The sequence below is a fragment of the Lethenteron reissneri genome, chromosome 32 (assembly GCF_015708825.2).
Source record: "Lethenteron reissneri isolate LAM-NWPU_2019-01 chromosome 32, ASM1570882v1, whole genome shotgun sequence".
NCBI lineage: Eukaryota > Metazoa > Chordata > Hyperoartia > Petromyzontiformes > Petromyzontidae > Lethenteron > Lethenteron reissneri.
The window spans coordinates 6,112,804-6,128,275 of NC_083810.1; the positions used below are offsets into that span (position 1 = coordinate 6,112,804).

General features: G+C 61.1%; 1 protein-coding gene across 1 annotated transcript in view; it reads right to left on the reverse strand.

The window, feature by feature from the left end:
- Positions 1-2,268: 2,268 nt before the first annotated feature.
- The window catches only part of LOC133349949 (trithorax group protein osa-like), a 75,490-nt gene continuing 62,286 nt past the window's right edge, over positions 2,269-15,472 (reverse strand). Inside the window, 5 exon segments of the mRNA XM_061563853.1 lie at positions 2,269-4,924; positions 5,861-5,948; positions 6,389-6,520; positions 13,049-13,626; positions 13,629-15,057. Of these exon segments, the coding sequence (XP_061419837.1) occupies positions 4,122-4,924; positions 5,861-5,948; positions 6,389-6,520; positions 13,049-13,626; positions 13,629-15,057 (3,030 nt within the window). The 3' untranslated portion in view covers positions 2,269-4,121.

Genomic DNA, 15,472 nt, shown 5'->3' on the forward strand with positions numbered 1-15,472 from the left:
CAGGTTGCCATAGGTAGCTCCGGTGGGCAGCAGCAGAGATGAGTGCAGCAAAACATCTCGTTTTTATCTTGACTTAAAGCTTTCGTGACTGCAGAAATTCCAATGATTTGGGTCTTTCGGTCAAGTCCACGTAGATAGGTTCAAAGAAAATAACAAAAAACGGCGTTTCGATCGCAGCACAAGCGGTCGTCACCGCCTTGTGTTGTTATTTTCTTTGAACCTATCCACGTGACTTTACCGAAATGCCCAAAGAATAACCTTGTTCTGCTGTACTATGCTCCCCGCCTCCACAAACGCGCTCTAACCACCGTGGTGAAGTATGGTCAAATAACCCCCAAGTGTAATTTGATGACAACATCCGTCGAAACCCGTACAGCGTGGGGATACCTCATCCAGCAGTGGAGTGACTTGTTGTTACACGGGCACTCTTATCGGACCAGCGTGGAGTAGTAGGCCAAATACCCTCCAGGAGGGGGAGGGGGGTGGTCCATAGACCTTCCTATCTTAGAGACCCTGTACCTATCAGGAACATCGGCGAGGAATTCGCAGGGCCGCGCTCTTCACATTGACACGCGCCACGAAGTCAGCACCACGACTGTTGAGTCGATCAAATATTTACGGGCACCAATTCTTGTCCACCACCCGCCGGGGCCTGTGAGCCCAGCGGCACCATAACCCCCCCCCCACCCCTTTCATTCTCTCCCCGCCACAGCCCCGCACCCTTCATGCCTCCTCCTCCTCCTCCCGCTCGGCTCTCACTCCGGAAGAAATGACATCATTCCCCGGCACGCGATATCACGGAGGAATGCCTGTCTGCACTGGGCAGTCCAGGAGGAGTGCCACGCTCCGACGTCCCAGTTTGGGTGTTCGTAGTGGGCCCGGTTGGGTGGTGGTGGTGGTGGTGCAGCGGTGAGACACTGGGCCTCACGGCAAGAAAGCCTGGGTTCGATTTTCGACTCCGGGTACTTATCCGTATGTTCTTCCTCCCCCCCCCCTGTTTTGCATGGGTTTCCTCCAGGTGCTCCGGTTTCCTTCCATGAAAAATGTAACTGGTATTTGTGAAGCATCCCAATGCTATAAAAACAATAAAGTACTGTATCTGACAATGACTACATTTGGGATTACACACACCAGCAGCAACATTGCTCCCCCACTGTAAAAACGTGGCAGGACCCTCCTGAAAGAGTATTGAGACTCAGTGAGGTTTTCCTGGCTAAAACAAGTGTAATCATTATAGTCAAGCATGACTACGTGTCTCCACGTACGAACATATTTTAGTCTACGAGTCGATTGGCTTTCCAGACCAATATTCTGTAACAAGCAAAGTCTGGACCCGTTTTCAATCTTCCGGGCCTCATCAGCAGCCAGGCTTGTTAAACAACACATGCTGCCGGGTTACCAGATGTTCATGGCAAGAGTGCTCCATCTAAAGCAGCAGCATTTGTTTAACAAGACGTGTGGGTGGGAGAGGCACTTTCAGCTCATCCAAGATGTCTGGCCAGCGTGGAAGAGAAGGCCAAATATCTTAACGGAGGGCCTCTCGTGGAAGCCCTTCAACTAGCAGTGGCGTGAGTAAGCACTGTCAGGGCTGCGCCTTCACCCCTCCTGTTCATGCATTCCTCTGTCTCGATGCAATTCCACGTATGCATCTCTCCACCCTCCTTTGCGCACTTTTGAGTTCAGAAAAACAAACCCACGGAGGGACAGATGCACGCACGCAGGTTGAAGGCATCATACCAAATGTTAACAGTGGGCTTGGGCTTGGACACGTCACGGCCGACGGTCACGAATAACAACGGAGCGGCAGCGGAGGGAGATGGAGGGATGAAATCTTCCCACGTTGTAGGATTATTGCATCACGTGCGGAGCAGTGGCGCAGTGGATGAAATAAATTAATGAATGGACCCGGTGTCCAAAGTTCTGCTCGCGACCCAAAACAGTGGCGGATATTTAAACCGGTCCTGGTGAGCCTTCCCCTAGGTAGACTCAGCCTTAAGTCAGTACCTGGTGCGGTGTGTAGACATCAGCACTGGGGAGACAAATGCGGCCTGGCGCGGTGTTGGCCACCCACCCACCGCCTCGTGTGCAGTGCCGGCTTTCATAAGTGCTCGCTAACAGCACTTGCCCCAAGAGTCCATTAAGGGTGATCCGGGGAATCTTTTGTCCGTCTTTATCATACACTGCAGGATCCGTGCGATATGTGGTGATGGCTTGACTAGCAGTAGACTGAAGATGGCTGATGATGGTTAACCATCAGAGAGATCGGCATCACGGCGTAAAATGTAATTTTTTATTCATTTCCATAGCGTTCGAGCGACAACAGGGAATGTCTGACAAGGAGACGCGACGCGGACACACGGGGGCACAGGGGGGGGGAAGCATTGATACCTATTAAATATGATACAAAATTGAGCACTTGAAAAATATATATTTATATATTAAAGTGTACAAAGTGTTACATTGTAAATGTTAAGATAGAGATGCTCTATTTAAAGGTATAAAAAAACACTTCTAATCGTAGTACTGTACAGGTTCCGAGTTAAAATAACAGTTCACTTTAGCATTTCGCAGTTTAGTACAAAAACGAACGGGAGAGCGCGTGTGCGCGATGCATCGCTGGCGACCCCGCGGCGGACAACAGGAGCCAGAGGGGGGCCGGGACCCCCCTTCCCTCCCTCCCTTCCCCCCCAGAAAGGTTCCTCTGCCAGCACCCCTCCACCCCCCTTAGCTACAAGCGACCGGCATCTCCCGCACTGCCGCCAGCCTTCGTGGTAAACTCCACTCCCTCGTGGATCTCTGCGCAGCGGCTAAGCGCCCCACGATGCTCTCTTCTGCCGGGCCGGAGCAGGTCTTTAAACCGCGCCGCGTAGCGCACGCACGTGAAATCGCTGGCAGTCCTCTGTTCAAGTCGCCATTGGCTTAGACAGGCATAGGGTTGGGGGGGGGATACAACTGGGTGCCGTGAGACCCGGGCGGGAGATTACGAGGTGGAATCGGTTGCAAGCTCCCTTAGGGGTGGCCTTTTCGCTGTGATCCGTCTTCGGGGTTTCTGGACGTGCGGGCTGAGAGTGGAGTGCCGAGTGGAGTTTCTTGGCGAGTTCCGGGGGTTGCCGTGGGCCCGCGCCGGGAGCGCTCTCAATGTTCTTGCCGTCGCAGAGGAAAAAGGAAAAAAAAAATCTAAACGCACTCCCCGTCACGTGCGGGAGGCATTTACCCCCCCCCCCCCGCGCACGACGGCACGATGCCGGCAGCGGAGTCTGACGGATGAAATGGTGACGGTGGCGGCAGCGGCCGTAGCGAGTGCGGGGCGCGGCCATGGGGCCCTCCCCGCGCATTAATCGTCGTGTTTGACGTTGTGCTTTGCATTTATTCACGACAAATAATAAATATGTTCCTCCTAAAAAAAAAACCTTACGAGCCTGCTAGATTATTTACACTGACGCGTTAATACCCGAGGAGGCACGCTGCGCGCGTGCCATGATGCACGCGGTAATACTAACGTTGCCGGCCACGGCCGCTGGCTCCTCTCAACGGTAACGGCGCTAAAACCGATCGCAGCGGATTGGAGGCCATTGTCAACACCGCTGTGGAATGGGCAAAGCCAACGCGGGACGACAATGTGGAATTGAAAAGTTTTTGATTCCAACGTTTAAAAGAAAAAAAAAAGATGCAGGTGCCGGAATACTTTGAGAAAGATCGCGAGTGCCCCGTGCAGGATGGATCTGTTGTAAGTTAGACGAGGGCTCTGCAAGAGCCACTGCAGCGGCTTGGAGCGGCCGCTTGGCCAGGATTGAGTTTCGAGGGTCAAAAGATCCTCGCTCACTTCCTCAGTTGAAAGAGCGATACCTGAAACATTCACATTTTACTGGCGAGTCCCAGTTCGTGGAGGACGACCTAAAATGTCGTCGATTTCCACCCACCTCCCCCCTCCTTTCACTTTTCCTGCAAATTCTGAACTCCGCCGCAACAGAGGCGGCCAACGTGGCGGTCCTCAACGATGGGTGGACGCCGCTCGGTCGCACCGCAGACAAGGAGGCGCGAGAGGAAAGTCCGCCAGTCCTCGTGCGTGGGGCGTAGCCCGGCCCGGAAGATCGGTGTTCTCGGCAGCACGCTGGGTCCCGCTAGTTTTGGCCGAGGATCTCCTCCAGGTCCTGCCAGTCCTCGTTGCTGCCCCCGCTGCCGCTGCCCCCGCCGCCACCGCCGCTGCCCTTCAGAAGGGAGTCCACAAAATCGGAACCTCCATTGAGACTTGCGAGGCCCGAGCCTGCCGCCCCCCCCATGCTCTCCACCGCCACGTTGCTGCATCCCCCCGAGACCCGGAAGAAACCGCCGCTGCCGCCCTGCTCGCCGTGAAGCGGCGGAAAGCTGGGCACCTGCCCCGGGGTGCCGGGGGCCGGATTGAGTCGCCCGAGGCCGGCGTGCGGTGCCGTGGAGAGGTGTGCGGGCGGCGGCCGGACCGGAAAGTTCACGGCCTGGTTGGGGAGCGGGAAGCGCTGCTGTTGAATCTGCTGAGGATGCTGCTGCCCTTGCTGGTTCTGTTGCCCCCACACGTTGTGGCCGGCCGCTGCCCGCTGACCCCGAAAGGCCGCAGGCTCGGCCGGGTGCACCAGCCGACCGGGGACCGGCACGGGCACGGGCACGGGCACAGGCACGGGCACGGGGGCGCCCGGCGTGACGGCACTCCGTACCGCGCGCACGCCGTGGCCCGACATGTTGGTACCCTGCTGCGTGGCCACCACCGGCGACGGGGGCGGCACTATTCCCATCATGCTCGGCTGCTGCTGCTGCTGGTGGTGGTGATGGAGGGGAGAGCCGTTGGGAAGAGCGTAGACAGGCGGAGGCGGCTGGCTGGCACCAGGACAATGCACCGGGGACATTTGCGTCACTGGAGAACCGATGGGCATTGAGAAGGGCTGGGTTGTGGCTAGAAAAACAAAACAAAAAGCACAATGAACGTAGATTATCATCAGCCCGTGTACATGCGAGTACAAGAGTCAGCATATATCTCTTTAATGTTTCTTTAATGTAATTGCACTATTTTTACGATCATCAGTCAAAAACACAATCTGCCCAGGCCGCCTTACGCGACAGGGAATCATTTGACGCCGATTAATGTTCGAGCGATATTTTTTTCATCTCTCACTTGACGCAGTTTGACGTCGTCCCGATTTCTATTCACTTCGTTGCTGGAACATTACTTCGTTTTGCTCTCGTCACATCTCGGTCACCCTGGTCCCCTCTTACAAATATGAGACTCCTCTAACCTGGTCTCTCTCGAGTTCTGACCCAGTGAAGCAAAGTCAACTGAAACCTGCACTACTGGATGAAAGCCTCCCCCCCACCCCCCCTAAGCCACTGCCAACATACCTCACGGCCCCGTGACGCAACACACATTTGTACACACACAGGCACGCAAACAAAGATCCCCCTGTATAGCTTTAACGGACTTTTGGAGCAAGTGCTGTTAGCGAGCACCTATGAAAGCCGGCACGGCGGAGGGTGTCCAGTATCACGCCCGGCTGCCTTTGTGTCCCTAGTGACGATGTTTACACACGCCACCCCAGGTACTAATTTCTTGAGGCCGAGTCGACCTAGGGGAGGCCCAGGACAGGTTCAGATAATTGTCATTGGTGTCGACCATGAGCGGGAATCGAACTCGGGTCACCGGGTTCGTAGCGCAGCGCGGTAACCGCTACACTACCGCTCCCCACATTTGTGCACACAGACACACGCAAAAAAAGACAATGTTCCCCGGTATAGCCTTAACAGACTGTAGGGGAAAGTGCTGTTAGCGAGCACACACACGCACGCACGTCTATGCTCCCTAGGGCCGTGCCACCATTGGCGGGGAGGAGGGTACCTGGGTACGAGTTGGCTGGCACTGCCATGGGCTGGTCCTTGTACTCCGGGGGTGGCCGCGTCAGGTGCCTGTGCAGCTGTTGATTTTCCTGAAGAAAAAAACAATATTTATCGATATGAAATTAGTTTTTGTGTCTGGATTCTGGGTGTTGTTGGTGCCACACGGTGGTGGAACGCTTACCCCATTCGATCTCTCGGCACGACAGTTGAAACAGTGGAGCAAGTTCTTAAATCCCCGCTTCCCCGCCTCTGTCGACCCAGCAGCACGAATTGGTTAAACGTCGTTAGTCGATGGACAGGTCGCGAGTGGTGGGGTAAAGTGTGGGTACTCCCCACCTCTTCTGAGAGACGTCGGTCGAATACCCTCTAGAGCTCCCTCTAGTGGAGGCCTTTCTTCAGGGAATGGGGCGAGCAAGCAACTGCACGGCTGCCCCCTGCACCTGAGATTCTCTCCGGGACCTGGGTTTCGTGTCGAGGTTCTACCTCTTGACCGTGCGTTACGCCCCGAGCCGCCGTCACGCTCTCTCACCATTAACTGCTGGTGGATGAGCTCGCGTTTCTGCTCCGTGGCGTTGAGGCCGGGCAGGGTGGCCGCCAGCCGGTTGCCAGGGAAACCGGGCCCTGGGGAAGGCTTCAGGCTCAGGCCGCCCACCACCTTCTCCTGCCGGCACAGGAGGGAAGCGACGGTCAGGTGTGTAGGGCAGCAAGGTTGCGGTCGGGGCGGCAAGAGAAGTCACGCGTGCGCGGAGGGCACGGCAAGGCCGAACGATGCCGAAAAATGTGGGCCCTCATCGTGAGAGTGGGGCCATGCACATGCCTCCACCACCATTGCAGCCACTCGCTACACCGGGGCTGGGGGCCTACGATCACGGGCTGGACGCGACCCACCGCTTCATTTCGTACAGCCCCATTCAATCATTGCACAGATCCCGCGGCCACGTGGGGCCTACCTCTTCGAAACAGCTCACAAAAATGTTTTATCCATTGCTGCAAGCATCGTAGCTGCACTAAATCGGGCAGCAGAGGGGGGAATATTTTAGAACCGACAACGCGGCGTGGATACCGCGAGCGCCACACTCGGTCACTTCCGTTCCTGCAAGGGGCGACTTGCAGAGATGGAGGTCACCGAGCTGCGTGTGCCGTGTGGTTAGAGAGAGAGTCCCGTCCGGCCCGAGGTGAGGACGTGGATTCCCCCCCCGCCCCCACCCCGCACAGGCTCTGAACTTGGTTTGGCTCTCCGTGAGAAAAAACATCGGAGCAGCGGTAAAACTCCCGAAAAAAACCGCGAGCGCTAAAACCTCACAGATGCGACCCTGCACACGGGAGAGCCGCGGGGTCAGCCCGGACCGTGGGCCAACTGCAGAGGGCAGCAGTGGCGACAGCAGCCACTGGGCAGCTGCTCCCGCTGCTGCTGCTGCCGCCTTCCAAGGAGCGCCGTGCAGGTGCAAGGAAACGTAAAACAGAGTCGCCACCCTCCCCCACAGCCGGCCCGGGGCCCCCCGCCATCATTACCGCGTCACCCCAAAGCACCCAGCCCTTCCCCACCGCTCGCCGCCTCGCCCCCCCCCCCCCCCCCCCCCCGCGAGCCGCCTCTACCACCACACTTCCTCTCCCTTCCCCGCTCGCCCAGGCGTACCCTCCCGCCTCCCTCCCCCTCGATCCCATCCTCCCTCCATATAAACCCCGATCACCCCTACACGGCACCCCCGGCCACGCTCGCCAGCCCGCCCATCACAACGACCACCGCCCCCGCGCCCCTTCCACCGCTCTTCCCCCCCGCCCCTCCCCATCCTCCGGCAGCGCTCCTTCCCAATGCGAGCCAGGAGGCGGCTGACAGCGATCCGGGTTTCTGGCCGATTGGAAACACATGTCGTTTCCGCAGCGCCACCGCGGCGAGATATCTCGGCGAAACGGAAGCCTTCTGGCCGCTACGCAAACCCCGCCGCCACCGGCACCGCCCCCCACCACCCACCGCCGCCACTGCCCCCGCCACCGTCCCCCTGAAGCCGCCGTGGAGGAGCAGGGGGGCGCGGGGAAGAAGAAACCGCGTGCCTCGACTCAGCAGGGCGGGTCGCCCAGACGCGCGCCATCGTCCCGCCCTCGTCGCTCCGACCTCACCCGAGATCAGTTTGACTCCGATTGTGGGAGAGCGGGGAGAGCAAGGTGTGTGCGTGCCGGTGAACGGGGGAGCTTGCCAACCCCCGTGGGACCTGGGCGGCTGCCCAAGCATCATACGCCGCCTCCCGGTCTGGACCCACAGACTCACGCAGGGACCCACAGACTTGCGCAGTCTAATGAGTTGATGGTCTGAACAAAAAAATAAAATAAACCCTATTACCTTAAATGCGTTCTGCTCTGAGAATTCAAATATTGGCTTTACAGTCACGTGACGAGCATTGCTCTCATGTGTCACAGTGAGCAGGGATGTGTTACCCTCTACCGTGCGTGGACCGGAGGTCACTTAAAAAGAAGGGATCTCAGAAGTAGCTCTGTGACATTCGCTTCTGTGAGCCCTCCTCTGGCCGCCACTGCTCTCACAGAGATTTCCGAACAAAGTCCTCGGCTGGTGACATCGATAGCAGCGATCGGTGTACAATTTGGGGGCGGTGGGGTGGGGGGTTGACAACAAAATCAATCTGCAGAGTCAGCAACCGTGCAAAGGGTAAAGATTTAATTGGAACAAAAGCTGCGACACTCCGATCCACTTCTGCACTCTGCCGAACGCGGCGGGAACGCCGTGGTGGTGGCGGCGATGGCGGTAGTGTACGCAGCCACGGCCGAAACTCAGAGCACAAAAATGGCCGAGGGGAAACCCGCGCTGCTGGAGACGCGAGTTCCGTCAACATTAAACATTTATAAACGAGCATCAGTGTTTTGCATTTGCCGCCAGAGCTGTTTGGGCCTGTGTGTCCGTCTGCCTGCGCGTCTGTGAGAGCGAGCGTGTCTGTGAGAGCGTGTCTTTGTCTCGCGCTCGCCTACGCACAAGTGCCTGCGCGTGTGTCGACTCAGCCTCAAATGAGTACCTGGTGCGGTGTGTAAACATCGCCACTGGGGAGACAGAAAGCGGCCGGCAGTAACGCAGCCCACCCACCCCCTCCGTGTTTTGTGCCGGCCTTCATGGGTGCTCGATAACAGCACTTGGGCCAAAAAGTCTGTTAAGACTAAACAGCGGATCTTTGTCCTGTAGGAAAGTATGTGTTGGATAGAGGGGGCTAAACGGGCGTGGGATGGGCTAGAGAAGAGGTGGGGCTGTTCCTCCTAATCCCAACCCTGTCCCTCAACTCAACCCTAACCACTAAACCCAACCCTCATGCTCATCATGACCCTAACACACTACAACCTTAACCCAAATCCCGACCAGATCCAAAATCACTCCCCTAACTCGAACCGTGTGTGCAGCTCCCCGTCAATCCACTGCTGGATGAAGGCCTCCCCAACGCGGTGCCATTCATGGGACTCGTTTGACCGTACTTCACTGTAGTGGTCAGTGCACAGCAACCCTCAATGTCCACCCGTCCCCCCCTCATCCCCTCGTCCCCGTCATCCCCTCGTCCTCCCCATCATCCCCTCGTCCCCCACCCCTCATCCCCTTGTCCCCCCCCCCTCATCCCCTCATCCTCCCCCTCATCCCCTCGCCGCCATCTCCCACAAACACAGGGAGCAGCAGCAGCAGCGCCGAGGCCTCTGGCTGCTGGATCCGTCAGGAGGCGTCGCATTGACCCAAACAAAATCAATTCTCCTGCATTATTGAGCTGCCGCTGCAGCGAGCGGCTCCAGGGCAGCCAGCGGTGGGGGCGGGGGTGTGGGGGGGGGGGCTCATGGGGGGAGCTGTCATGACAGCCGAGTCCGGGGGGGGGGGGGGTCGGGGTTCCTGAGGTTCAATGAGGTTTGGGCGGAGGTGGGGGGAATCGAGTTCATGAAGAGGAGGAGCAGGGAGGGTTGGCGAGGGGAGGCGAGGGGAGGGGAGATCCCCCCCCCTCCGCCCCCCGGGACATAGGGTGGGCCCCCCTGTGCACGCTGCCAAATAAGACCCTGAGCAGATGAGGGGGCAAAGGGCAAGGGCTTGGGTGGATGGTGGTGGGGGGGGGGGAAGAGGGGGTGAATTCAGTGTCAGAGTGCAAAGGAGTACAGTGTCAGGAATAGGGGGTGTGTCCAGTGTCAGCAATAGGGAGGGGGTGGGCAGTGTGCGGTGTCAGGAATAGGGGGGGGTGTGAGGGGGTGCGTGAGGAAGTGTGGGGGGGGGTGTCGTTGTTTCACTTGGCAGCGCGCGTTTGTGACGTGCGCACGCAACAAGACAAAGCTCCTCCACCCCCCTCCCATGTAGCCCACACAGGCTGCCAGGGAAAATGCTCTCGGAGGTGTGGGCTAGACCTCGCCCGGTCGCCTTTGTCTCCCCCCCAGTGCTGATGGTACTAATTTAAGGGCGAGTAGGCCTAGGCGGCGGGGGGACCCCGTGATCGGTGCAGATATTCTCGCCACTGATGTCGGCTACGGGCGGGTTGTCGAACCTGGGCCGCCGGCTTCGGAGCGCAGCGACGCTAACCACTGCGCCACCCCCGCTCCACACCTAACTTGTCACTATATACACGCGTGTGTGTGTGTGTGTATAGTGACACGCGCACGCTGACACGCGTGCACCCCGCGTGTATAAATAGGGTCCGGATGCACATCTGAGGTGCAATCGCCTGCGACGGATGCTGCCCTGGAGGAGCGAGAGGCCCCGCGTTGACGTTCAGGATGAGCTCAGCTGTGCCTATGAATACCCCCCCCCCCGCCCCGTGACGGCGCCTTGCCCCGAGATGCGACTCCACCCCACTCACCTCGCTCACCTCCCCCTCACCTATTGACCCCACTCACTCGCCCACCGAGTTCTCCAAGTGAATCGGCGGACTTGGCGCCGTACGACGCGCGGCCCTCGCCGAGGGCCCTCGGAACCCTCCATGGTCGCACGGGCGCAGCGGCCAGGAGAGAGCCGCGTCGCGCGGGGAGAACACCGACTCCCCGTGGCCCTCACGAGCCCCGGCTGGGCCGCACGGCACCATCTCGCCGGAGCCGCTCGCTCGCTCCGCCGGGCGCCTCCTTGTAAAGAGAGCGCTCTGTGCGTTCCGGAATGAGTCGCCTGTTCCAAGGCCCCGCGCGCTCGCGAGCCGTGGCGGCGGCGGCGGCGGCGCTGGTGGGTATTTTTAGCGCCCGCGCACCACCACTTCTCGTTCGCGCGAGCGACTCGCCCCCGCCCGCGTTTCCTCCCGGCCGAGCTGCGCGCGGAACTTTCCTGTGCCCGTGGAATCGCGCTAATTTTGACCGCGCTCACGACGCACTCTCCGGGACCCTGCGGCGGCCGGCAGTGACGGTGCGGTGCGGTGCCGAGGGGCTCGGGGGGATGGCGATGGTTTGTGGAATTGGGAGTGGGGAAAGTCGGCCGCAGGCGGTGTTCGTTTCAGCGGCCGTCACGGCCACGGCAAGCGAGCGGCACCACGACGAGTGGCGGTGGTGCTGGTTGTGGTTATGCTCGGGAGCAAAGATTTCCCCGTGTCGAGGCGGGCCCTGCTGCATTACGCCGTGCCACAATGTGCCACACCAGGCCACACAAACGAGACCGCTATGAACTTTAAACAACACTGAACCTCGGTTTGGTTAATCTGGTGCGGTCAAATCCACAAACAGAGTGGCCCATTAATCGGAAGGTCATCGCGACCAAGGCCATCCAATGCCTCCGCACCTCGCCATCGCTTCTTTCCTTCTGCTAAATCACGCAGCCGTGACAGAGTTGGCATTTGACCTCCAAGGTCGCCAACCACAGTCTCATCATCATCACCGCCGCCATCTGCCGTGAGGCCTTCCCCTTGGTCGGCGACCTCCTGGATGCCACTGCGATGCCCGCCTGCCCTCCTCCTCCACCCCGCACACCACGTGCGTCCCACCCATCGTCACGACCTCCTCGCCCTCTTGACGACATCGACAAGGAGCTCCTGCCACCTTCGGATCGTGCAAGTTCCTTGCCCTGTTCCCACTAGCCCACGTGTCCTTCCCATCACCTCCACGGTCTACCCAAATCTTTCCAACACCGCGTGCATAATTAGATACAGAATGGCATTAGAACGAAGGGAGGGATAAGAGGCTGCATATTCTTCAAGGAGAAAGTGGGAATGAGAGGGAGGGGGGGTAGAGGGAGTGAGAGGGGGAGAGAGATGGGGGGGGTAGATAGGGGGGCCGTGAGCATGCGTGTGAGTAAGCGAGCCACTCTGGGAGTTACACAAGCGCCGTGATTCAGACGGCCGTTGCGAGAGGGAGAGTGGGAGGGAGAGAGAGAGGGAAGGAGAGAGAGAGTTGGTGAGAGATGGGGAGAGAGAGAGAGAGGGGGCGAGGGAAAAAGGGCGAGGGGGAGATGCTTCTGGGGTAACGTAACATTCTGCCACGACTTCGCTCCGCCGCCAAATATGGGCGAATCGAGACGATGACGACGATGATGAGGGCCAAGAGGGGGGGGGGGGGGGGATAAAATTATAAAATTTCCAGCACCAGTGGCGGCGGAAGCGGCACGGGGAGGAGAGGGCGACGCCAGCGCCGGGTGGGTGGAGTGCCAAGCGAGGTGGGTGCCAGCCCCGGCCCGGTTTGCCAGCGACGCCAAACCATGGCGGTGCGCCGGCAAGACAACCGCCCTGTGGCTGAACCTCCTCGGCACGCTTGCGGCCCAAGGCTTTGTTTCACACCGAAGGTGGCGCGTGACCAGTAGCAGGCACGGCCATCGCGAGCGGTGTCATGCCGGATGTGGTGTGCCGGGTGTGGAAATATTTGCCAGGCTGCCGGCTCGGACGGAGCCGGCACGACGATGCAGCGTCCACACTTCACATGCGCGTGTTGCTTTTGGCGTGCGTGCGCGACGAGTGCACTGGTCATCTCCGTCCGTCACACCCATAGCATCGGGGGGGGTCTGTGCCCTGACCTGCTTGCCAGTAGCGAGCCTGGCACGCTTTACACCGCCTCAAAGTGCACCTAGCTTGGCACAATCGCCACTGCGACGTCACTGCCGAGTGAAGGCAAACGGTGGCGGCTGTTGTTGTTGCGCGCGAATACCGAGCACATGAGTGCGTGAGTGCGTGAGTGCGTGTGTGCGTGTGTGCGTGTGTGCACGTGTGTACGTGCGTGTGCGAGTGCGTGTGTGTGTGCGTGCTTGAGTCAGCGCCCTCACCTGCGCTCCGGGCTGGTACTGTGCGCCGAGCCGTGCCGCCAGCTCCCCCCCGCCCAGCCCCCCCTGCTCCAGCACGCGGCGCAGCAGCAAGCGGCGCACCTCGGGCGCCGTGCGCGCCCGCGCGGGCTGCCTGGCGCCGGCGTCGTGAGGGTAGAATCCTCCGCTCCCCGGTGCCGCCACGGTGCCCGGCATCGCAGGGGGAGGCCCAGCTCCCGCCGCGGCCGCCGCGGCCGCCGCAGCCGCGGCCGCCGCCACCCCTCGCGCCTCCTCTCCGTCGGGATCAAAGTGCGTGAGCGGCTTGGTGTCGCCGTAGGACAGGGCGCCGGCCGTCACGTTGGGGCAGCCCTCGTGGGGCCGCGCGATCGCAGCACCGCCGCCGCCGCCCTTGTGCCCGAGCGGAGCGGCGTGGCCGCCCTGCGAGGGGGGCGTGGCGGGGCCAGCGCCGGCGGCCGCGTTGACCGGTGCCGGCGGCCCCGGCGCGTGCCCGCAGCCCGGCGACACCACGCCCTCCGCCCCGCGAGGCGCGGGCATCTGGCCGGGAAGTGCGACCGGCAGGTGGTGCTGCTGCTGCTGCTGCGGTGCTGCGGGTGCTGCGGGTGCTGCGGGTGCTGGTGGTGGTGCCGGTGGTGGTTGTGGTTGGCCTGACTGGCGGCGCCGGGCGGCGTGCGGTTGGGCTGCGCCGCGTGGCTGGCGGGCGAGGGGCTCGCTCGTCCCGGCTGCGCCACGTGGCCCGTGGGGCCGGGCCGCGATGGCGCCATCGCGTGGCCGCTGGCGCTCACCTTGGGCCGATCGGCGTCGTAGGCCGGCGATGAGCGAGGGCCTCCCCGAGCCGGCGCCGACGGCGGCCACCCGCACGACGGGCCACCTTGTACCGGCAGCTGTCCCTTAACTCCCTGCTGCTGCTGCTGGTGCTGTTGCTGTTGCTGCTGCACATGCCTTGCTACTGCCTGCTGCTGAAACGGAGGCACGCCCTGGTAGTTCATGGGTGCCTGTAGACGGGACGCAAACGACATGTTCATGCCCAGCTGCTGATGCTGCTGATGCTGCTGCTGCTGAATGTGGTTGTGGTGCGCGTGGTGGTGCGCGGGCGGCGCCGTCTGCGGGGGGAAGCGCGCCGCCTGCGTGGGCTGCTGCTGCGAGGGCGGCGAGGCCACGACGGGAGACGGTGCCGTGCGGCCCTGCGCGTGGAGGGGCGACCCGGCGTGCGCGTGGAGGGGCGACCCGGCGTGCGCGTGGAGGGGCGACCCGGCGCCGGCGGAGCCGTGGCAGCTCGGCGACATCTCGCGCTTCACCACCAGCGTGCCGAGCGCCGCCGCCGCCGCTTTGTCGTCGCGGCACCGGGCGGCGCCGTGCTCCGCCGGCCCGGCGCACCGCTCCAGCTTGAGGAAGTGTTTATGGTCCTCCTCCTCCACGGGCGGCGGCCGCTCGTCGTCCCCGTTGAGCGCCGGTCGCCCAAAATCGAAGGCCTCCTTTGTGTCGCCCTTGGCCAGCTCCCGCTCCAGCTCCTCGAGGATGAACTCCAGCTCCTGGTCGACCTCCGAGGGGACGCCGCAACCGGGCGCGCCGCCCCCGCCGCCGCGCTTGGCGTCGTCGTCGTCGACGGAGCAGAACGCTCCGTCCCGCGGCTCCACCTTGAGCGCCGTGCCGACGCCGCCGTCCTGCAGCACGGTGACGGTGGTGTGGATGGTTTTGCGCGAGCGGTCGCCCGTGACGCAGTGGGTCACCGACACCGCCGTGCCGCAGTGCTGGACGCCGCCGCCGCCGTAGCGGCCGTGCGACGGCGCCGGGAGCGGCACGCAGTGCTGCCGGGCGTGCTGGGGGTGCGGCGGCAGCGGGTGCCGGAGGGGGGCGGACAGCGGGGACCCCGCGTGGGCCCCGTGCGGGCCGCCGCCGCCCCCGCCGTCACCGCGCGCGCGCTTGGGGCCCGGCGGGGCGCAGTCGTAGGAAGAGCCGTTGGCGCGGTCGCCGTAGTCGCTCTCCTCCAGGCGCCGTTTCAGCTGCTCCTGCAGCTGCAGCGATGGGAGAGATGCACGGGCGTCACGCGCACACGTCATGCACACGTCACAATGCACACGACGACCCCAAGGTGCACGTTCCGCACACGTCACGCAAGTTCTCTCTCTCTCTGTGAACCGTGTCCTTTCTCAAACACATCGGTGATCACGGCCTTCCGCCTTCCAACCAGCTCTGCCCATGATATTGATTCCCAGTTGCATCTAATTGTTAAAATTGCTTATACAGTTCAACTTCATTCGCTCTCTTCCCTGGCTTCCGGTTTTAGCTATAACCTTCCCAGTCCAAGAATTTGTCGTCTTTTTTTCTTCCTCATTAGACGTCCAGGTATAATGCTGGACACGGTGTGCCAGGTGCGGAAATATTTTCTTGGTTTTCAAAGCCAGATAGACTCGGCTGACATTAACCTCC